This window comes from Syngnathus scovelli, chromosome 5 (genome assembly GCF_024217435.2).
Source record: "Syngnathus scovelli strain Florida chromosome 5, RoL_Ssco_1.2, whole genome shotgun sequence".
Taxonomy (NCBI): Eukaryota; Metazoa; Chordata; class Actinopteri; order Syngnathiformes; family Syngnathidae; genus Syngnathus; species Syngnathus scovelli.
This window is the reverse complement of record NC_090851.1, coordinates 15,906,367-15,931,476: the sequence shown is the minus strand read 5'-3', so window position 1 is coordinate 15,931,476 and position 25,110 is coordinate 15,906,367. Positions and strand designations below refer to the sequence as shown.

Here is a 25,110-nt window from a genome sequence, read left to right as displayed (position 1 = left end):
ACTATGTCTCTCAGCTGGCCTGGGAACGCCTTGGGATCCCCCGGGATGAGCTGGATGAAGTGGCTGGGGAGAGGGAAGTCTGGGAGTCCCTCCTAAAGCTGCTGCCCCGTGACCCGACCCCAGATAAGCGGAAGAAGATGGATGGATGGATGGATGGATGGATGGATGGATGGATGGATGGATGGATGGATGGATGGATGGATCTTAACTACTTCCACATAATTCATCTGATTTACTCCATTACACTTTTAACCTCCTAGATTCAAATTCAAATTTCACATCCTCACTTCCAACGTTGCGGTAAAATTTTGCAAAATTTCATTTTTTCCCTTCTAATTTCTTCTAGTTTTCCTTTTTTCTTCTTTTTTTTCCCCACTGACTCAACCCATTTAAAAATTTTTAACTGTTCATTGTATGCCTACCTATTCCAAAACTTCCCACTTGTGAAAAATTTCAAATTTTCAACTTTAAAATTCACGCCCAATTTTACAAAATTCTTTCTATATTTTTATCAATTTTCTGACCAATTCAACACGTTCCAAATTTAAACAATCTTGTAGCATTCCCCAAATTTTTATTCAGCCTCTTCGCCTTCACACGCAATTTCTACAGAAATTAATAATTCTAGTTATTATTGTTAATCATCCGTGGCCCTCGTAAGGACAAGCCGCACCACTAATGGATGGATGGATGGATTGTTAATCCTAACCCCAAATGCGTATCATAAATTGCAATTTAAATAATTTGTCGCAAGGGTCATGTCAATGTATCTGTTATTTAAAGGCCCAGAGACACCAGTATATGTATAAATCGGTTTTAGTTAGCTTATGAGCTTATAAATATAAATTGACGATCGAAACAACAAAAAGGAAGCTGTTGCTCTGAAAAATATTATTTAAATTTGCCGCGCAGACGAGTTTGACTGCACCGAGCCGCCAGCCGGAAGTGACGTCTCATGACGTCTCAAGTTGTACGCGTTTAGCTTCAGTGAATGTAAACAAAAAGAGAAGAGGGGCCAGCGCGGAGACGTCCTGGCGTACGTTCGTTCGCGGGACGACAAGATAGGTTGCGTTCGCCTGATAGGATCCACGAACAGGACAGTGCGTGCCTGCTGTGTGCTCGTGTTCACAGTGGCCTGGTTGACTCATCTTTCCGGACTCTGCTGTGTAAGGAGAGCGGCTATCGTGCTTTCACTCTTATTGTTCATCTTCTTGTTTTAATTTTCCTGTGTTGTTTACTTGTATGTGCGTTGTGAACTCTGTCTTGTCACCCTGGGATAGTGAGAAACGTAATTTCGATCTCTTTGTGTGTCTTGACATGCGGAGGAATTGACAATAAAGGAGACTTTGAGACTTTGACTTTGAAAAGTATGTCGAAGCGTGACGGGAGGGGCACAATTCAGAAAACGTGCTCAGCTCGTCGAAAAAATGCGATTTAAGAAATAAAATTAAAAATGCGCCTAAAACCTAAACCAAACGCTGCAGATGTTCATTTCTCCATGCGCAGTGGTCAACTCGGCACTCTACTCTTTTTACTATGCCAACCTAACCACAGTGACGGGAGAGGCACAATTCAGAAAACGTGCTCAGCTCGTCGAGAAAATGCGACTTAAGCAATAAAATTAAAAATGCTTATAAAACCTAAACCAAACGTTGCAGGTGGTCATTTCTTCATGTGCCGAGATCAACTCAGCACTCTAAAGCCCCCAAGAGCACTTTTTACTATGCCAACCTAACCAGAGTGACGGGAGGGGCACAATTCAGAAAATGTGCTCAGCTCAGCCCAAGTGAACTGCTAAATTCATCATATTCTACGTCAAAAGAGGTTTCTGAATCGGATAAAATGATGCTAATATTGCCGCAAGAAACGGAGCTGTCGCGATCATCTGCCATGTTGTTTGGGTTTGTTGACATCCAGATGTACAACTTGTGACATCACAGTAATGGCGCCGCCAGTGTGGCTTCGTGCGGGACCCGATCGATAAACTGGCATTTCATTTTGGCTTTATTCTTAGTAATCGTTGTCCATTTTTAATTTCCAACGCGGCAAATGTGTTCACTTTATACATTCTATCAAATTCCGTTCTAATTGAAAAATAAAAAAAGGGATTTCTCTAGGCCTTTAAAGCCCTACTCATCTTAGATTCTCATGATGATGACTCAGGGCTGGGTCGTCCGCCATTCTCAAATGCGTCCATCTTGTCTTTGTTCTTTCAGTCCATTTTCTTTTTGATCTGCAACTGTGTATATTGCACCAACTGTATGGTTCTTGTCCTGTGAAGAGCTGTGCTTGCCCCCTTCAAGCATGATAATAGTTCCTGTTGTTCTCCCAAAGGTCAAAGGTGTCTCATGACCAGGGACAGTCCTCTGTTGATTTTGATGCAGCCAGTAGAGTACAAGGACTCAGTTCACACGCTAGGGCAGAACACACTGGGACACAATTTTCACGAAACTATCTTCGTGTTATCAGTCTTCCTGTGTAGTATTTGTTCCTTACACCCCAAATCTTCCTATTAACATTTTGCATCCTATCAGTTGCGCGCACTCATCATCTTACTATCAAGCCGCCCTTATCAAATGCTTTTTTTTTTTTTTGAGTAATCCATCCAATTAACACGGCTAAAATCCTCGTTCCAGTGTTTATCATCAAATAAAGTTCCGAAATCTTTGGTAATAAACTGTAATGTAATTTAACAATCTACCAACATGGTTGTATATGCGATGAATGTTATTGTTCAATCTATAGGTCATACAGCGCCTGTGTAACAACTATGACACTCCTCCTTGGTTTACCATCTCATAAGTTATTGTTGTCAGCAGTGCTAAATGATAGTGCTTGAAAGTGAATGTCTTATCGCCCAATTCAAAACACATGCCACATTTGAGCTAGTATTTATTTATGTATTTATTTTCCATCCTGATGTTAGCGGTCATATGTCAGAATTAAAATGTAATTTTTCTTTTAATTTTAAGTCTTTCAAAATTGCTATATCCTTCCTGCACCGAGATAAACTGTTAAATATATCTTTAAAAACAAACAAAAACAATCTATGCTCCTGCACAGACTCTTCAAAGTGTCACCCAAATGCCAGATTACAAATCAAACCTCCTCCTTCACTCTCACATTTTTTGATAGAACAGTCTACTTAGCTAGACACTGTCATCACATAATAATGGCCTGCAAATTAAATATAATGTTGTTGCTGTGGTCCCTCAAAACATGTGACTAGGATTTGGACAATTATTAACCCCCATCAATTGATCAATTATCTCCTCACTAAATTCTTAGCCTGTTAACCTATCTGCATAAAGAAGACATTTACAATGCAGGGAATAAGAGAATAACAAGGAACACCTTAACAATAAACAAAATAAACCCGACCCACAATCAAAACCAAATATACTAGAACCATGACATATGTGGACCCACACAGTACTCCAAATATTTCCTCATTAAAATTTTAGCCTTTTTGTGTAGAGCACCATTGATTTCTAATCATTGACCTAATTTTATCCTTAATTTAATCCCAATTACGAATGCCCACTACTTAATACTATTCTTGGTGTTCTTTTGATAAAAAGTGCCCCCTTGCAATGTCGTTTTTATTTGTTGTTTTTAACTCTAAGTGATTCAAATCTTTGATTTATTCATACCGTAATTGCCGGACTATAAGCCGCACCGGATTATAAAACGCACCAGCTAAAATTCAGGGATATTTCAGCTTTTTTCTTACATAAACCGCACCGGACTATAAGCCACACGTGCACGCGAGTTTTTTTGCAAAGAAAGACAGTACATAGAAAGCCTTTTTAACATTTTAATAACATACTTGAACATGTCTTTCTAAACATGGCAGTAGTACCGCAGCAACGCGGAAGTGAGCACGCGAGTTATTAGCTAAGAAAGACTGGACACAGAACGTTTTTTTAAAGCTTTAATAACATACCTTAACATTTCTTTCCAAACACTGCCTGTGATGCGGCAGTAATATCGCAGCAACACGGAAGTAACACAGCAAAGTCACTGAGACGCGGCGGTAACACAGCAGCAACACGGTAGCACAGCACTAACAGGGCTGGTTAAAAAAAAACATACCAGTAAAAGCCATCGAAGTCTTCCTCCTTAGTGTCCGATTGGAATAGCGTTAGATATCCTTCGCCTCACACTTTCTCAGTCTCTCTTTCGTCGTCGCTTTTATGCATTTCTTCGAGTGTGAAGAGGGTCTGTTCATGCTAATCTTAGTCATGCACGAAGCGCTAAATTACATTAAACTAGCGAGCGACACGTATAGCTTAAAAGCGGCATCATATGCATTTCTTTTGTCCCCCATAATGACGGTTTGTGTATAAAAGCTTCCTGTCTTTGTGTGAGCGCGGGTGTGTGCGTGATGCGCGAGACGATCAAAACACAAACTAGCACGTCTTCTTCGGCGCATTATCTCTTCTTCGTCTGTCTCGCTCTTGCTTCCTGCTAATTTCAACAAAGGGAGGAAGTACCTCTAATACACAAAATAATTTGTACATGCAGCATGCCATTAGTTTAACGGAATGTCACGTGTTTTATCCGCTGCGGAGGGACTGCCAAAAACCTAGCAGCAGCATTAACCAGAGCTCGACGTGCAGTTTTACTGCAGGTAACACTGCTTTTTTGTGGTAGCTCTATTTCTATAATTGTAAAATCTGTCATGCAAATCGCGTCTCATGTTTTATTTTAGATGACAACGAGAGACATCGTCTGACTCGTCAGATGCCAGCAATACTGTACCTCTAGCTCAGGGGTGCTCAATACGTCGATCGCGATCGACCAGTCGATCGCCAAGCTCCTCCTGGTCGATCGCATGACGTTTAAAAAAAAAAAAAAATGCTGTATGCGAGAATCCAGCCCATCGCTTTATTGACATACAGGTAGGCCTGTCGGGAGGCAATCACAGTGAACTGCACATGCGCAATAGACAGTGACTACAACCCCTCACCGCAGCAAGTTTAACGGCCGCGCACACACAAACCGCCAAAATTTATAAGCTTATCAACGCACGCACTCGCTTGTTTCTTTTAAACAAAACAAAGTTTATGACCATCAAAAATGAGTGGGGTTGCTGGACCAAGTAAGAAGCCAAAAACGTATCACTTTTATACGGAATGGGAGTTGGACTTTTTTCTCACAATGTCATTTTCTAAGTGCGTTACAAAAATACACGCACTATATTATTTATTTATTTATTTATTTATTTATTTATTTATTTATTTATTTATTTATTTATTTTATTGTAGTGGGTAGATCTTTGTGACTCGGTCATTTTAAAAGTAGCTCGTAAGCTCAGCTCAGTGGCCTAGTAGTAGAGTGTCCACCCTGAGACTGGAAGGTTGTGGGTTCAAACCCCGGCCGGGTCATACCAAAGACTATAAAAATGGGACCCGTTGCCTCCCTGCTTGGCACTCAGCATTAAGGGTTGTAATTGGGGGGTTAGATCACCAAATGATTTCCGAGCGCGGCACCGCTGCTGCTCACTGCTCCCCTCTCCCCCAGGGGATGGATCAAAATCACATGGGGATGGGTTAAATGCAGAGGACAAATTTCACCACACCCAGATGTGTGTGTGACGATGATCATTGGGACTTTAACTTTAAACTGAGAAAGTTTGAGCACCCCTGCTCTAGCTTATCCGTTCACGGAGGCAAGGAAGTGCCACTGTAGAAGCCCCTGATTTTCGGTAGGTGATGATTTCTATTGTAAAAACATTTTTTGCATTCTTCACTCTTAGGTTTGTAATGTCATATTTACACAAAGTTGCAATATATAAAACAAAATGATTTTTTTTTTCCTGAATAAGAATCGATAAGAGAATCGATAAGGTCTTGAATCGTTAAACGGGATCAAAAATGGAATCGGAAACGTAAAAATCTTATCAATCCTCATCCCTAATCATGACGGCCATTACATTTTCTGTTAGGGTTGATAGATTAGTTTGATCCTATGCTTATGTTGGAATGTAACCTGTAATAATTAAACTCGCTTGTCCTGTCTTAATAAAAGTAGTAGAACAAAGTGCTAAGATCTTTTGAACTGATTGACTAGCTGCAGAGGAAGCAATCAAAGTTGTTTTGTTCACACAACATCGTGAAAGACCCCCTGCTGTGCTTTGATCAGCAGGCCAGGGGCTTCGGCCCATTTGTCTACTCTGACCCCCACTCTCAACCCCCACTCTGTTTCTCTCAATAAAATGCTCCTGCAAGAGGCCTGAGTCAGACTTCAATTCGATCATCGCTGTACGCACAGCGACGGATGGACTCTACACCTGCAGGTGTCTAAAAGGACTTACTTGTCTCCCGTGTGGGTCTTGCAAAATAAGTTGGAGTGTGCACAAATCTAACATTTTCCTTGCGTGGAGGGGGAGTCTCACCAGATCAAGTGTAGCATGAGATAATTCATTTTCTAGCTATCTACTCAATAAAAAGTAAACATTTTGAGAACTGGGAAATGTATAATTATATTATAATAATTATAATATTAATATAATTATATTAGAATAATTATTATATATTAGAAAGTTTGCAAAAATCTTGCCTCATTCTCGTGGACTCATTCTCGTGAGACATCTTGTCTCATGGGATTTGTGTCTCATCCCATCCTTAATAGCAAGTAACTGTTGCGTCCATTGGTGAGGAACATGTCAGAGAAAGATTGGTCAATTTTCCAGTTCCAATTAGATCCTTTTCACTTTATTCCAATTAGATCCTCCTCACTTTACACTGACTTCGCTCTTCCGGGCCTCATGTTGACGTTTGAACACGATACCAATTTAAAATATAATTTAATTTCAATCTTGATTTTCAAGGGTCTGGTGTTCACATTCACAAGTGCTTCTCTTTCCCATTAAAATCAGCTCACATTGCGTGATTCAAAACAGTCTTCGAACAGAAGGAGCAAAATGGACTTTGATCCTTCCTTTCTTTCCCACCGTGGCAGAGTCTGGGAGAGACTGATCAGACTAGTCATAAAGATCTTTGCATTGTAGAAATTGCAGAGTGAAAACATAAGGCAAGTTCTACTTTTTAACTACGCAACAACGTGTTGTTTATTTTTCTACTCCCGTGTTCCACAGTCACATAACCCAGGAAGAAAACTCCTGTCAACCCCTTATGCGTCCCTCTCAAAGGGACCACAGCAATACACAATGGAACAAACTCATCGGCATTAAACAAAGACAGGGTAACAACACACAATAACTGAATTATGACGATGAATCACCTGTTCTAAAACAACAACCACTAGTTTGTGAGATAGAAGCCATCGTCAAAGACCAACCAATAACTATAGTGTCATTTGACCCCAACGATTAAGTCCATATCATTTGCTTCAGCTCAAGGAGAAAGCAATCATGCCATCAAGTGTTTTTGACAAAAATGATCATTATTAAAGGATAGAAGCACAGTAATTTGCAGCTCTGTTTTGGAAATGGTGGACAAAATAATATCTTACCTTCTTGCAAAAAGGAGCAACTGAAACACACAAGAGGAACTTTCATCCTGGGAGAGCTGGTTATTGTGGTTAATAAAAGAGCAACAATAAACTCTTGTTTGTGACAGGCAGACTGTGAGAAGTGTTTGTGAGAAGAATTTTTTTTTAAAATTAAAACCAATATAACTCAATGACCAATAGATGAACGTCTAATGGTGGCAGCAGGATGTGTATACATACTGTTACTCTAATCCAGACATAGGCAAAATACAGCCCGCGGGCCACATCCGGCCCACGGGCCCGTTTAATCCGGCCCGCCAAACCGGAATAAATTGTATTGTTAAAAATGTGTTTGGGTCATTTTCCCTGCAATGACTGTGTTTCCCCAGTAGATGGGGAACCGCCCACCCCTGCATTTACTCCCGAAAGCCGTGTCAGAAAGCTCAGTGCACGCTCACAAGTGCTTGTAAGTACTCAATAGTATAGACCCGGCGCACTCCGCGATCGATTTCTATCAGTGCAGAATTGTGAGTGTGGGCTGTGACGTTAGCATTCTCGTAATTTGCGTGCTGAGCTTTCAGATAAAGTTTTATGCTAAAGCCACCCACAAACCTTCCCCTGGAATCCTTCCATTAAAATGAAAGGAAAAGAAAGGTGGACTCTGAGTGCCAACTGTTTAGAAAAGAATGGACAACAAAATATTTTTTTGCTGAAGTCCAATCAATGCCGGTTTGTCTAATATGCCAAGAAACGGTTGCAGTATTCAAGGAATACAATATTAGCAGTCACTCTGCTACAATGAAATGCTAACTACGCTAGCAGTCAACACATGAACGAGCGGCTACAGCGGAGAGGTTGACAGCTACTTTGAAGACTCAGCAAAACTTTTTTCACCAACAAACTGCAGATCAAAAGTCAAGTACAGAGGCAAGTTTTTGATGCTCCTGTTTTCGACTAATCTTAACTTTTAAAGTTTTTAAGGCTGACTTTAAGTGTTTCCTGTTTCCTCACCTCTGTCACCAGATATTTGTGAGTTAAAGCTCTGCTCTGATTTTCAGATATCCGTCACCGTTTTGATGTCTTTATTACTTTATTTAGATGTATACTTTCACTGATTCTTAAAGATGATGTACTTGGTCAGAATGTTTGCCGTCACGAAGTGCATCGATGATGTGACTTGCTCGAAATCCGTCGTCACTCGCGCGAACTGGAAGTCGTGGCTGACGGGGGCTGTCCTCAGACTGTTGAGGGCCAGGGACAAGGCTTTCAGAGCGGGGGATGAGGTTGGCTTGAGGACAGCGAGGGCTGACCTGTCCCGAGGCATCAAAGAAGCGAAGAAGGCGTTCTCGTGCAAGGTCTCCACCCACTTCAAGGACAGCAAGGACGCACGTAGCCTTTGGCGGGGCATTCAGACCATCACGGACTACAAGCCCGCGCCGAGGAGCTGTGAGGGCGACGTCCGTCTGCTGAACGATCTGAACCGCTTCTTTGCTCGCTTCGACGCCCAGAACAGCACTTGCCCGCGAAGACCACTCCCCCCCCACACGAGCAGCCCCTGCGCCTCTCTGCCGACGGTGTGAGGAGGGCGCTTGCCGCTATTGACACCCGTAAGGCGGTGGGCCCTGACAACATCCCGGGTCGAGCGCTGAAGGACTGCGCTGGGGAGCTGTCGGGTGTCTTCACGGACATCTTTAATGTTTCCCTGCAGCAGGCCGTCGTCCCCTCGTGTTTCAAGGCTGCCACCATCGTTCCTGTGCCGAAGAAACCTGCACCGTCCTGCTTCAATGACTACCGCCCTGTGGCACTGACGCCCATCATCATGAAGTGCTTTGAGCGGCTGGTCATGGCGCACATCAAGTCCGTTCTCCCCCCCACCTTTGACCCTTTCCAGTTTGCGTACCGTGCCAAGCGGTCCTCTGAGGATGCCATCTGCTCTGCCCTCCACTCGGCCCTCACCCACCTGGAGAGAAAGGACTCATATGTGAGGTTGCTGTTTGTGGACTTCAGCTCTGCCTTCAACACCATTGTGCCGCAGCGACTCATCTGCAAACTCGACGAGCTGGGCCTCAGTACCTCCCTCTGCAACTGGATACTGGACTTCCTCTGTCGGAGGCCTCAGGTGGTGCGTGTTGGCGACAAAATCTCCGCCAGCATCACGCTGAGCACGGGGGCCCCCCAGGGCTGCGTGCTCAGTCCATTGCTCTTCACCCTGCTGACGCATGACTGCACTGCGACCTACAGCGACAACCACATAGTGAAGTTTGCTGACGACACGACTCTGGTGGGTCTCATCACGAAGGGCGACGAGACTCGGTACAGGTCGGAAGTTGACCTTCTGACCACGTGATGCAGGGACAACAACTTCCTGCTGAACGTCAATAAGACCAAGGAAATCATTGTTGACTTCCGGAAGGGTCACACAACACACCTGCCGCTGATCATCGACGGTGCTGTGGTGGAGAGGGTGAGCTGCACCAAGTTCCTGGGGGTGCACATCAGTGAGGACCTCTCCTGGTCCGCAAACACCTCGTCACTGGCAAAGAAAGCTCAGCGCCGCCTGTACTTCCTGCGGAAGCTCAGGCGTGCATGTGCTCCTCAGGCAGTCCTGTCTACATTCTACCATGGCACCATTGAGAGCGTCCTCACCAGTTGCATCGCTGTCTGGGGTGGTAACTGCACTGAACAGAACTTGAAGGCCCTGCAGCGTATAGTGAATACGGCTGGTAAGATTATTTGTGCTTCGCTCCCCTCCCTGAAGGACATTTACACCTCCCATCTCGCCCGCAAGGCAACCTCGATTGCCAGAGATGTGAGTCACCCGGCTCACTCTTTGTTTAACCTTCTGCCCTCTGGGAAGAGGTACAGGAGCCTGCGCTCCCGCACCACCAGACTTGCCAACAGCTTCTTTCTCCAGGCTGTTAGGGCCCTGAACTCGCTACCCCCTTCTGCGTAGCGTGCGGCACTGTTGCGCTATTTTCGGGAATGTCTACTGTACGCGCACTTGCTCCTTTTTTTCCTGCTCCTCTTATTTATTTATTTATTGTTGTGTTATTTATTCATTATTTATTCAGCACGCTTTTGTTATACTTGTTTACTTGTTTGTCTGTTGTGAGCCATGTCTTGTCACCGTGGGATAGGGGGGAACGAAATTTCGGTTTCTTTGTGTGTCTTTGGCATGTGGAGAAATTGACAATAAAGCTGACTTTGACTTTGACTTTGATGTGATTTCACCTCATAAGATAAACATATTTCATAAATCTGATCTGCAGGCACTGAAGTTATTCATAATAACAGTGTCATATTTAATGAAAATCACTGATAGTAGTTTTTGGGTGAAATTTCATTTTTAATGCTGTTAATAAATGCATTTGTTTTCAAGAAGCTTTTTTTGAATATCCATGCTTTACTACCTACTGAAGGCCAAAACCTTTTATGCAATTACCTTTACATGTCGTTAGTATTACTTCACACAAACACTACATCCATCTGCTGCTGGTTCGGCCCAGTCAAAATTTAGAACCCAATTCGGCCCACAATTCAAAAGGTTTGCCCACCCCTGCTCTAAGCTGGTGAGTGATTTGAAAACTTGTGAGTGGCATATGGCCAATAAGGGCCTATTGAGTTATGAGGGAAAGTGAAAGGGTCAAGACAATCAGTGAGGTTTTGATCGAAAGTTCATACTTCAAACCGGTCCAGAGAGAGGGAGATATACAGAGACTATATGTTTGTAAGGGAACGGACAGTACAGCCAAGTGCGTAGCGGCAGACTTTATTGTGGAAGGGGATGAGGGTAACAGCTGGCGCTGGAGCGGCGATCGGGCTGGAGAGGACAAGCGGTTCTGCGGGATTTCCCATAGTCAAGCGAGTCAGTATCTCAGGGACTGATGAGCGAAGCAGCATCAAGGGACAGACTGACACTCAGGTCTGCGCTGGCGGCGCTGATATAGCGCTGTCCATGAGCCCGTGGCAGGTGACGGCGATTCCACTGACAGGGGGGCGTGGTCCTGTCGCAGGTGGCACCAGCACGTGACAGAACCCCCCCCCCCACCCACAAGGGACGGCTCCCGACGTCCCCAGGAACCAAAAACAAAAAAAAAGGAAGGAAATACCCCGGGCGACCAGGTGGGGGGGTCAGCACACCGCCGAAACGTCCAACACCTCGCCAGACGCAGGATCGACGGACGCGGGAGCAGAAGACCCCGGTACCGGCGGACAAGACCTCCCCGGACCCTCACCCCTGGTCCCCTCGTCCCTCCTCGGGCGCCCGCGCCGAGGACCCGGTTGGTCCGGATGGCAGCGATGGAACTCCGTGATGAGCGAACGGTCGAGTATCCAGCGGCTCGGAACCCAGGAGCGGTGCGCGTCGTCATAACCCTCCCAATCCACGAGGTATTGGAGACCACGACCGCGCCGCTGTGATCGGAGCAGGGAGCGGACAGCGTAAGCCGGGCCCCCATCAACGAGCTGAGGCGGCGGCGGCGGAACGGGCGCCGGCGCCAACGCGCTCTCATGGATGGGCCGCACACGGGACACGTGGAACGTGGGGTGAACCTTCATGGAATCTGGTTAGGAGAAGACGGACTGCGGCCGGGCCAATCACCTTCTGAATAGGGAACGGTCCAACAAAGCGGGGCGCCAGTTTGCGGGATCCTGCTCGCAGCGGCAAATCCCGCGTCGAGAGCCACACACGCTGCCCCACTCTGTACTCCGGAGCCGGCGTCCGGTGCTTGTTCGCCTGGCGGGCGTAGCCTGAAACAGAGCGGAGAAGAGTGACCCGGCCCCTCGCCCAGGCACGATGACAACGGCGGACACAAGCCTGGGCCGACGGGCACGCCGCACCACGCTCCTGGTGGGCGAACAAGGGTGGCTGGTACCCGAAGACGCAGTGGAAAGGCGAAAGTCCCGTAGCCGAGCTGGGGAGGGAATTGTGAGCATACTCTACCCAGGGAAGCTGTTGGACCCACCCGCGCTGGTCCCCGGCGGCCATGCATCGGAGAGACCTGCCCAGTTCCTGGTTCAGGCGCTCCGCTTGACCGTTGGACTGAGGGTGAAACCCCGAGGAGAGGCTGGCCGTGGCGCCGAGGAGTCGGCAGAACTCCGCCCAGAAGGTGGAAGCGAATTGAGGACCTCGGTCTGACACGATGTCTTGTGGGAGACCGTGGTGACGAAACACCTCCCGCACCATGATGGACGCCGTCTGCTTTGCAGATGGGAGCTTAGGCAGAGGGATGAAATGCGTCATCTTGCTAAAACGGTTCACCACCGTGAGGACCACCGTGTTTCCCTCTGAGGGGGGGGAGGCCCGTGACAAAGTCGATTGACAGGTGAGACCAGGGACGCTGGGGAACCGGCAAGGGTTGAAGCAGCCTGGCTGGAGGACGAGTAGACGTCTTGTAGCGGTTACAAATTGAGCAGGCTCTGACGTAACCACTTGCCCGGTGGGCCACCAGAAACGCTGTGCCGCCACGTACCTCGTGCGTGCAGCGCCGGGATGACAGGCCAGGCGTGAGTCATGCGCCCATTGCAGCACGGACGACCGCAGGCCTTCAGGGACGAACAGGCGACCCTCCGGGCAGTTGCTGGGGCCGTTGATCGCGTGATGCGGCTTCCACTTGGCGTTCGATCTCCCATGTAAGAGCCGCCACCCGAACCGAGCTCGGGAGGATAGTGGGAGGCGGACCCTGTCCCTCCTCCCCCCCAGGAAACAAACGCGCCTTTGCGTTACGGGAACCCGGTCTATAGGAAAGAGAGAACTCAAACCGGTCAAAGAACAGAGCCCACCGTGCTTGTCTCGCGTTCAGTCTCTTGGCCGATCGCAGATACTCCAAGTTGCGGTGGTCGGTCCAGACGATGAACGGAGTGGTGGCGCCCTCCAGCCAATGCCGCCACTCCTCCAAGGCCAACTTGACGGCGAGGAGCTCCCGATTCCCGATGTCATAGTTTCGTTCCGAGGCTGACAGACGGCAAGAAAAGAAGGCGCACGGGTGGAGACGATCGTCTTGGCGGCTACGTTGAGACAACACCGCCCCGACACCCACGTTCGAGGCGTCCACCTCGACCACGAACTGTCTGTCGGGATCGGGAACCCTGAGGATGGGAGCGGATGTGAACCTCCTCTTAAGCTCCTGAAATGCCTGTTCTGCCCGTTCCGTCCATTTGTACGGGGAGGCGGGGCTGGTAAGGGCGGTGAGGGGCGCGGCCACCGTGCTGTATCCACGGATAAAACGGCGATAAAAGTTTGCGAACCCTAAGAACTGTTGCAGTCGCTTGCGTGTTTCGGGAACAGGCCATGACGTGACCGCTTGCACCTTCCCAGGGTCCATTTCGATGGATCCCTCACGCACCACATAGCCGAGGAATTTGACAGAGGAGGCGTGGAACTTCTCTGCCTTCACGTAGAGCGAATTCTCAAGGAGACGGCGCAGCACCGCCCGAACATGCTTGATGTGCTCAGGGAGCGAGCGGGAGAAGATGAGGATGTCGTCTAAATAAACGAACACGAATTTGTCCAGCATGTCTCGTAACGCGTCGTTTATCAGGGACTGGAAAACCGCTGGGGCGCTGGTGAGCCCAAACGGAACCACCAAGTACTTGTAGTGTCCGCTCGGGGTGTTGAAAGCCGTCTTCCACTCATCTCCCTCCCGGATGCGGATCAGGTGGTAGGTGTTGCGAAGATCCAGCTTTGTGAAAATGGTGGCACCCTGAAGGCTCTCGAAGGCGGAAGACAGAAGAGGCAGAGGGTATCGGTTCTTTACAGTGATCTCGTTTATTCCCCGGTAGTCGATACGCGGGCGTAGCGTGCCCCCCTTCTTCTTCACGAAGAAAAACCCCGCTCCCGCAGGTGAAGAGGACGGCCGTATGATACCGGCTGCCAGGGACTCCCGGATGTATTCCTCCATAGCCCGGCGCTCAGGAGCGGACAGGGAGTAGACGCGTCCCTTGGGAGGGAAGGTGCCGGGTAACAGATCGATAGCGCAATCGTAGGACCGGTGTGGAGGAAGGGAAGTGGCCCTGGCTTTACTAAAAACCTCCTTGAGTTTGTGATAAAACGCTGGGACATTGGGGATGTCGGGACTGTACCTGGGCGGGGCTCTGCCAAGTGGGCTGGTGGCCGCCTTCAGGCACACCCGATGGCAGCGTTCGCTCCACTGCCGAACAACCCCCACCTCCCAGTCCAGCACCGGGTTGTGCTGCCGCAACCAAGGGTGCCCCAGTATGAGCTGCTGTCCTGGGAGGGAAAGAAGAAAAAACTGGATGGTCTCGTGGTGATTGCCGGAGAGCAGTAACTTAAGTGGTTCCGTCACGAAAGCCACCTCGCCGATCAGACGACCATCACGTGCGGGAATGGACGGGCTCAGAGGGAGGAAGCCGACACCCCACTGGCGTGCCAGGCTAATGTCCATGATGTTCCCCTCCGCGCCGGAATCCACCAAGGCCGCCACGTTCTGGTCGCCCGCCGCGAGCTGGACGCGTGCCTGTAGCGTGAGCGTGCTGGGGCTGGGAGAGCCGGTGCTGGTCGAGCTCACGCGGATCCCCCGACGCCGCGTGAGCTCCGACCTTTTTAACGGGCACCCCGCTACCCGATGACCCCCCTCCCCACAGTAAAAACACAAGCCCAGTGAGGGGCGTCGACGGTGCTCCTCCGAGGGAACCAGAGCCCCTCCCAGATCCATGGGCTCGGCGGGTGGTGTGGTTGGCGGGTCCCCAGCAGACGGAGGAATGTGACCACACGGGTTTCGCGGAGACCTCCTCTCCCGATCGCGCCGCCGCGTCCGGATCCGCCGGTCTACTCGGGCCGCCAAGTCCATCGCGCCCTTCAGGGTTCGCGGGCAATCGTAAGACACCAGTCCATCTTTCATGTACTCAGCGAGGCCGTTTAGAAAGGTGCTAACGAGCGCCGGCGTGTTCCATCCGCTGCTGCCGGCCAACGTCTGGAACTTAAGGGCGTACTCCGCGACCGATCGGCTACCTTGACGCAGCGTCGCCAGTTCCTCGGCGGCGTCCTCGGCGTCGGATCCCAGGTCGAACAGGCAGAGCAATTCCTCCGCGAAGGCGTCGAAGGAATCGCAAGCCGGGGCCATCCTTTCATATTCGGCCAGACCCCACAGCCGCGCCTCGCCCGCGAGGTGGGTTAGGGCGAACCCGACCTTGGCTGATTCCGACAAAAACGTGATTGGCTGGAGGCTGAACATTATGCGGCAGTTGGTCACGAATGCCCTCACGTGCTTGGGATCGCCGTTAAACTTCTCAATGTTGCCAAGGCGGGGCTCCGGGACGTCCACGAGCGTCCTGGCCTCGGCAGGGGGTGCCGTGACAGCCGGGGACGCAGCTACCGACAGTCTCTGGAGGGCTTGGGCCATCTCCTGCTGCTGTAGCTGTTGTTGCTGACCAACCTTGATCAGGTACCGAATGTCGGCAGACAGGCTGCTGACGGCGGTCTCGGCTCGCTCCAGTCGGCTCAATGCAGTCTCGTCGTTCGCTGGCTGCATAGCGTTGGTCAGTCTGTACTGTAAGGGAACGGACAGTACAGCCAAGTGCGTAGCGACAGACTTTATTGTGGAAGGGGATGATGGTAACAGCTGGCGCTGGAGCGGCGATCGGGCTGGAGAGGACAAGCGGTTCTGCGGGATTTCCAATAGTCAAGCGAGTCAGTATCTCAGGGACTGATGAGCGAAGCAGCATCAAGGGACAGACTGACACTCAGGTCTGCGCTGGCGGCGCTGATATAGCGCTGTCCATGAGCCCGTGGCAGGTGACGGCGATTCCACTGACAGGGGGGCGTGGTCCTGTCGCAGGTGGCACCAGCACGTGACATATGTTACTTTAGGATTAAGACCTTTTTCTACTCTTTACCATCTGTCTTATGAGCCACCCACAACTCATTTCCTCTTGATAAATGGGAGTTCCCAGTGACATAACCTCATGATATCATTACCATGTTTAAATATGGTTTACTGCCATGAATGGAAATGACATTAATAGATAATAAATAGTGGTTATTTTAGTCTTATTAGAGATTTAATAGAGTCAGTATTGTCAATAATATAATTTTAAGTAAATATTTAAAAAAAGAGTTCCTTTTTCAGAGATATTTTTTTCTGAAACACTTTTTTTTTTTACCTTGAAAGTGGAAACAAATACAGGAAGGTCAAGAGATTTAAGGTTAAGATTAAATATCTAATGTAAGTCACACACACACATGTATACACAGAAGGAAGGCTTAAAGCCCGGTTTGGTCGCTGTGGTCTGCACACGCTATCTATGTTAAACAGATTTACTGCTGTTCGACTCTCTTTTTTTCAATTGCTCACGCAATCCCTCTTAATCCATTCTCTCTGTGTGTGAGCAGAGCACAAAGAGAGAAATTACATTAGCAAAAGTTTGGCTTCAGAGCAGAACACTTCAAGTAAAAACATGTATATGTTCGTTCAAGTGTTCCTCACAGTAACTACAGTCCACCAGTTCAGTGGTGATATAAGGGTACATTCATATTTCTTCATTTTGTGTACATGTCAATGCTACAACTAATAACTGGAATTAGTATGAGGAAATATGCAGGACAGAAAACCAAAACACTTTGACACTTCTAAATGTTTTGCTCCTAACAATACTATAAATGTCATCTGTGGGACTCACTTGCAATATAAGAACACAAACTCTATCTAGAGTAACACATTTAAAATTACATCTATCCACAAATTACATTAGGATAAAAGTAATTGCAGTTTATATAACCAGTGTTACCCTCCTTCCCCATAAAAAGGCTTCTCCACATAATTGTGGATGTTTTTTAAATATTTATAATTCTATAATTCTATCTCCCTCGCTCTGTGTCTCTCTCTCTCTCTCTCTCTCTCTCTCTCTCTCTCTCTCTCTCTCTCTCTCTCTCTCTCTCTCTCTCTCTCTCTCTCTCATCGATGATTATGAAACTGTCGCAATGTGAAGGAATTACATTCACATCAAATGCCTTAGGAAGAATCTACAAAATGATATTACAGGGAGTAAAAAAAATTAATGACGTAGATCAAAGAGGTACAGCTCAGTAAATGATAATGCATGTAAGGGTCATTAAGATTAAATTGTTTGAATTACTGAATAGTATAGTACATCCATGTGAAACAGACACGTTTAATTGTGTAGTGTTTAATTTCATCATGTCTTAATTGAACTGTGAACTTGAGTTGTGCAGTGTTTCATTTCATCATCTCAATTGAACAGCGTCTTCAAAAATAATTGTATGGAAGAGGACCCTGCAACATCAAATTACAGAGAGTGAAACAAATTTCTAAAGATCTAATTGTATTGAATTACTTGTAGTATTGTATATTTACATGCTCTGTTGGATTGTGTTTAAATGTTTGATTTCATCATATCTAAATTGAACAGTATCTTCAAAAATACTTTTATAGAATTGCTGCCATTTAAAGTCTGAGTTCCAAAGGTTTTGCATGTGCAAAAAGGGGAGCAAACTTGATTGCACACACAAACAGCTGATTTACTAACCGAGCACAGCCAGGATTGTGCCTGCCAAATTCACAAAATGTCCACACTACTTTGTGCATTCTGAGAGGAGTGCATGCAAACAGGTTCATTTAGCACTCACATGATTTGTCAAACCTGAGACAGGAGCGGATTTTGTATCTCTAAATACCGCAACAGAAAGTAAGGTGCAAACAACACCTCTGTGCCTAAGTATAATGAAGCGTAGGCAAGATGAGAGACAACAAGGAGAATGGACAGTCCTTGCGCAGCATAAGATCTATTTTCCTGTGGCTTTTGTCATTTTGCGCTTGTACAATCGCCCACTTTGAGACCCACCCTGTGGTGAATATAGCCGATGTCCTGAAGAGAACTTTCACCTATTTGGAGCTTTCTCGTCCAAATCATACAGTCTGTTGTGACAGACAAAGATCGCAACATCTCGCTGGTCAGTCTGATCTTAAAGTTGGCCGCATATCACGTTTGCTGGTACGTATCAGTCGCCTAGTAGTAGTTATTATAGTCACTGAATCTCGACAGAAACAGTACTTTTGAGGTCTTAACACACAAACACGCACAAACTAATTGTGGACTTATTGTGCCATTAAATGGTATAACTCAAGAGGCCATAGACGGTATGGTGCCCAGTAGTAATAAGGTCACTATTGTAATTATTTGCATTAATGCTATTTGTTTTATGTTTGGCACTTTAAAATCAATATATTTTTTCTTAAACTCTTCAGTAAAAGAAAAGCTCTCAGCTGCAGCTGTTACTGCAAGCAGTATTTTAAAAAACAAGTGTTAGATAAATTGTATATATATGTTATCATGCATTCCCTAATGAGTACTTATTAATAAAATTATTGCACAGAATGCTTTCTGTTTCGCCTTGCAGACGTCCACCAGACCACAACAAGTCATACGATGCTGTCTGGAGCTTCCTGACCTTCTACTGCTCTGGGAATCCAAGAAAGCTGTTGATAGCTCAAACTATTTTGTTGATGTCTGCACATGGCATTTTGTCCTTGCACTCTTTTCTCATGGTGTCTTGTCTGTGACTTCTTATTTCACATAGCATTTTGTCCTTGCACTCTTTTCGATTCTCATGACATCTTGTCTATGACTTCTTTTTGTTTATAGAATCTTGTTTCTTCTCTCATGAGACAAAACCCACGCTTCCCCCCACCTCAGGGGCTAGTCTCACATTGTGGGTAGGGCATTCCTAAATAAAAGAGTGAGGAGTGCAAACAGACCTTTAGTGTATTTCGGGACTACTGTAAGTCTGAATGCACTCCTCGCGAGAAAAGACTCAACATTCTGCCTCACTGGTTTTGTCTGCTGATCCTTTTTCTGATTTTGAACCTAACAACAAGCCTGTAACAAAAGTGACTCCCCTGTTTATGTTCACATTTGCACTTTAGAGCTACCGTAATTTCTGGACCATAAACCTCATCTGATTATAAGCCACCCGAGCAAAAATTAGGGAAATGTGTTTTTTTTTTTTTTTTTTCATAAATAAGCCGCATCGTACTAAAAGCCGCATGTGCACGTGAGTTATTTACAAAGAAAGACAGTACACAGAAAGCCTTTTTAAAGTTTTAATAACATACCTTAACATTTCGTTCCAAACACTGCCTGTGACGTGGCAGTAATACCGCAGCAAGACGGAAGTAACACAGCACTGATAGGGCTGGATAAAAAAAAAACATACCAGTAGAAGTCACTGAGACGTGTGACCAGGAAATAAATAAAGGGTGACGCAACAAGATGCCATCAACAATAGCCCAGTGCCCCCTAATGACTGGCAGAAACCTCTACAGTGCTTGTTAAGAGCCAAATCGACTGCCTTAACTTAAAAGCGGCATCATATGCATTTCTCTTGTCCCCCAAAATGAGGGTTTGTGTATAAAAGCTTCCGTTCTTCAGTAATATCCGTCTTGATCTTGTTCTGTCTCTTCTTTGTGTCAATTATACGGCACTATTTGCCTGACGGATGGACATGTGATCAACACACCACTATTCTATTCAGTGACCGTGTCACATATCCCTTCACCCAGTGAAGCGGTGCCGCACAACAGCGGTCTACAGCCTTTTTATGAGTGTACAAGTAATCAAGTCATCACAATAATCACGAAAAATCCATAGATACGCTGCACCGGACGACAAGCCGCAGGGTTCAAAACTTGAGCAAAAAGTAAAGGCTTATAGTCCAGAAATTACGGTAGATCATTCATTTTCTTTTCATCTGCACACTTTAAAAACTGGAGAATTATTAGATTAGACATTATTAGGATTTTCTTGCAGAAATCGTTCTCATGAAATCGATCTCGTGAGATACGTATCTCGTCTCACTATGTTTGTGTCTCGTCCCATCTCTGACAATGAATCCGGACACCTATTACAAAACTAGTTTCCACTATGCATGTCCTTGTGTCAAAATCATTTCAGCGCACTGTGACAATTGTCTGGTGGTATCGCAGAACAGCTATTCCAACATTGAAATGCAATTATGCAGGATGGCCGAGTACTAGAATGAGATAAATCGTTGGCTTCACAAAAATTATTGGAGCGATATATTTCTGTAACTCAATCATATGCTTGTTTGTGCTCGCAGTGCTCATTCAAATGTTGCATGGTGAAAAGAAACCAATAGAGCTACCTAAAACTCCTCTTTTAGATACAGTGGCCTTGTTGTGAACTAGGCACCTTCTGTGAACATGCTATTTTGCGCTCATTATTTTGGATCTTAGTAAATCAGGCCCTTAGACTCACAGGTAGCGGTAGTCACAGTTTTTTCTTTACTCCATGTTGGGAAGTTGCGTAATTGATAGTTGAATGCAACAAGCAGCACAAGTCAGTGATGTGCAGGTCAATACTGAGATATCAGTACGTCCGATACCATATCTGTATTCGCTGAAATCGATTCTCAAATCGAAATATTGATACTTCAGTCATTCGAGGGTTAACATACTTTATATCCTTAGTATACAGGGGAAGGTGACTAAGCTATAGTGATCTTGATTTAATGACCTGTATGGTGGGAACTACTTCCACTTAGCTAAGTGTGTTACATATTAAGTAATATTTTACATTGTAGCAGGGATGCTCAGAGAAGGCAGAAAAATCATGAACTCATGAAGTCCGAAAAAAACAATGATTGAATAAAAATATTTAAAATGTCACTTCTCTGCTTCATGCTTTATCTTATTGTATTAAAATCAATCATAGCTCATCTAGTGTCATTATCATAAAGGGTTCTAATTCTAATGGTTTACTGTATGATTTGAATACATACTACATACAGTACAAATACAACTTTTTTACACAGATAAACTTACAACTCTAGCTTTTGCACAGTCCACACAAAAAAAAAATCCCTCTTGAAGTAACATGCGTAATCTAATTCAATACTTTCTATCACCAAATGCAATTTGTGTGTTGATGCATTTTCAGATGCCATGTGGTATTGCTTAATCTTCATATTGTTATTTCTTGTGCATTTAGGACTATCGCGTAAACATTTTCCTTCGTCAGCAGTGGAATGATCCCAGGCTTGCCTATGCAGAATATCCAGATGACTCTTTGGATTTGGACCCCTCTATGTTAGACTCCATTTGGAAGCCAGATCTGTTCTTCGCCAATGAAAAGGGTGCACACTTCCATGAGGTTACAACAGACAACAAGTTGCTGCGGATTTTTAAGAATGGGAATGTTTTATATTCTATAAGGTGAGTTCCACGTGACTCTTACATCAAGTAGAAAAGGAGCAGAGAAACAGTCCAGCAGACCCTCAGCAACCTTTTGGTTCCGCAGAGACATTGTACAATGTATAATCAAATACAAGGCTAAAACCAATAAATAAAATTTAAAAAGGTTGAAAAACCAAACCAATTTTGTTTGAAAATTGTTTAACTAAAGATGATCCAAATCTGTTGATTATTATTTCAGGCTCTTAAAAGTAATAATTAGCAGAACCACACAGTCTTTTTCACCACATAAGCATTGCTTGATTGCATCCAAGACACATAGCTCATTTTCCCCCATTTTGGGTACGTACGTGCAGCCATGTCAGCAAGGTTGACGTGATAATTAAATATAGTGCATATTGTAACTTAATTATGGGAAGAAAAGCAGCAGATAAAGTAAGACTAGTCGTCTTTCTGCTCCATTTCATTCTAGGTTAGAGAACATTTGTATTTATGTTTTTTTTTTTCTTTATAATGAATTAAATAAATGATGGAAATGAAAAATGACAAAAAATGAAAGATCAAATTAAGCGTTGTCATAGGCACGCAGCTCAAAAGGGACATGCATCTAGGTACCAGTATTCATATCTTGAGTTGACAAGTGAAAGCAGAAACTGTTAGAAAGCTAAGACAACTCATCTTACACTTACACTTATCTTACACATAAACATGTCATGAACATAAGACCATTCCATTCTCTCGAATTACTATGCCGATAACAGTCACATTTTTGAGAATGCTTACCAGCAAAATGGTGAAGTTCATAATACACAAGTCCAGGTGGAAAAAAACTGCTTTTGAAGGGCATAATGTATTATACTATTGTAATATACTAATGTATATTATAAATTACGGTACTCAAATGCAACTTTGTAGTTGTTAAGCAAGTGCATTCCATTGTTTTTTCATTGAAACACAATAACACAGGATTAATTCACAGTGAACTATTATATTCTACTATTATAAACACCCATTTGTAATTATTTATTTCATACAATTTATAAGCACTTTACTTGCACATAAAATGCTTAAACCTGTCGTGTTTGTTTTGTGATTTTCAGTTTTCAGTTCACAGTTCAACACTGTCAATGTATTTCACTTACTTCTGACTTATACACTTTTCTGTACGCTTTCAGATTAACGTTAACGCTCTCATGTCCCATGGACCTAAAAAACTTCCCCATGGATGTTCAGACCTGCATTATGCAGTTGGAAAGCTGTAAGTACTGGACACAAATACAAATTCACCACTTTAATATAGCTGCCTTAATTTGTGCAATGAGGCTTGGGTATCTGGCATTACATACCATGCTGTCTTGAATCATTTATTTGAAATGAGAAATATGGTCTGCTGGGACTCACCATACTCCTCAATGGTAGCCGTGAATGGTGTGAGAAATCTTATAAAATACTCAGCATTTGTGATTTCAGAGGTCACGTGCATTGTGTCTAAACCAGGGGTGGGCAAACCTTTTGACTGGCGGGCCGAATTTGGTTCTAAATTTTAATCGGGGGGCTCCGGAATATAGGTCGCATTAGCCATAAAATGAAAAAATAACATGAAAAAACATATATAAGTCGCTCCAGAGTACAAGTCGTATTTTGGGGGAAATTTATTCGACAAAATACAACACCAAGAACAGACATGAACGAGCAACAACAGGCTAAACGATAGGTATGCTAACGTGACATAAACGCAAACGAAGAGCTGAGAACGGGCCTGACGTAACATTCAGAGTTATTCAAATAACTATTACATAAATAACACGTTTATAAAACCATCTGTGTCACTCCAATTCATTAAATCCATCGATCGTCCTTTATGGAAACGATACTGCGTATGCGCTGCGCCGCTGACGTCTAAATATTTTAAATATTCCACAGACCCATATAACGATATATAAAGTATATATCAAATAACTATCATATAAACAACAATATTATCAAACCATCTGTGTCACTCCAAATCATTAAATCCATCGATCAAATTTCTCGTCCTTTGTCAACAACGCCGCACGTGCGCCCTCACATCAGCCTCGTCGTTATTCCACAGATCTAGTATATAACTATATTATAGCGTTAACAAAGTACAAGGAAAGACGTGGGTTTGGTAAACGTCTCTTTATTTAACAAAACAAGAGTTCAACGAGCCAACAAGTACTGAACTGTAACGATAAAAACATATACAAGTTGCTATACGAAATAAAATATATCAAATAACTATAACATAAATAGTTCACCACCACACGGCCCCAAGCACCGGCGTCGACTTCCAGGTGTGTGGCGGCGTGGACTTCCATCCCCGGAGGTGGCACTTCCAGCCACGGAGGTGGAAGAGAGCTCCATGGAACAGGACCGGGCGTGCGTAAAAGCCATGTCCGAGCCCCATCCACCGTCCCCGGACAGCCACCCGGCTGAGCGCCGGCCCACGACTTCCATCCACGGAGGTGAAAGAGAGCTCCGTAGAGTAGGACCAGGCGTGCGTAAAAGCCATGTCCGTGCCCCATCCACCGTCCCTGGGCAGCCACCCGGCCGAGCGCCGGCCCCCGACTTCAATCCACGGCGGTGAAAGAAAGCTCCGTAGAGTAGGACCAGGCGTGCGTAAAAGCCATAATAGTTTTTCAAACCTTCTGTGTCACTCCAAATCATTAAATCCTTCAAACTCTTCGTCCTCCGTGTCACTTACAAAAAAAGCTGCTAATGATGCCGGTAGTACGTGGGGCCCTTCGTCATCCCGTGATCGAATCTTTGTGCTTTATGTAAACAACCGCTGCACCGCACCACTGACGTCACTTGAAATTCAAATTACAGTAATCCCTTGCTACATCGCGGTTAGTTTATCGCAGTTTAACTTTTTTCTTTTTTTTTTTGAATTTTGAAAATTTGGGAAAAAATTCACATATAAGTCGCTCCTCAGTATAAGTCGCCCCTCCACCCAAACTATGAAAAAAACTGTGACTTATAGTCCAAAAATCACGGTACTTATTTGCATGCACATGAGCACACGTCACACACACACACACACACACACATGCGCGCACACACAAATTCATTCATTCACTATAGCACTAAACTAAACGTCCAATGCTAACATGTATGTTGAAACCATATGCAACTGTCGTGCTTACTGGGATGAGAAAAGTAATTATTTTCAAGCCGCATCTGTATTCAGATGATGAAGACAGATTGGACAAACTGGTGTTATACTGAGATAATCATTTAAATGACCATGCTCTGACCAGGATGACCCAGCTTGAGAAAGCTTAAAAATGGTAAAATGGAGAAACAGAAACCACTAAACTACGCAAGAGGAGGAAGATTTTAAAAACCTGCATTGAGATGGTGCTCTATGGACCATTTTTTTAAAAAGCGGAACAGCTGGTAAAAGCTGGTACACGCCTAAAGCCATACACAAAAGATGAAGTTG

General features: G+C 45.2%; 1 protein-coding gene across 7 annotated transcripts in view; it reads left to right on the top strand.

Moving 5' to 3' along the window:
* glra3 (glycine receptor, alpha 3) overlaps positions 1-25,110 on the top strand; it is a 166,161-nt gene that overhangs the window by 106,180 nt on the left and 34,871 nt on the right. For all 7 annotated transcript variants that reach the window (XM_068650584.1, XM_068650583.1, XM_068650585.1 and 4 more), the window contains 2 exons: positions 21,442-21,665; positions 22,820-22,902. In XM_068650584.1, the coding sequence (XP_068506685.1) occupies positions 21,442-21,665; positions 22,820-22,902 (307 nt within the window). The remainder of the gene's footprint in view (positions 1-21,441; positions 21,666-22,819; positions 22,903-25,110) is intronic.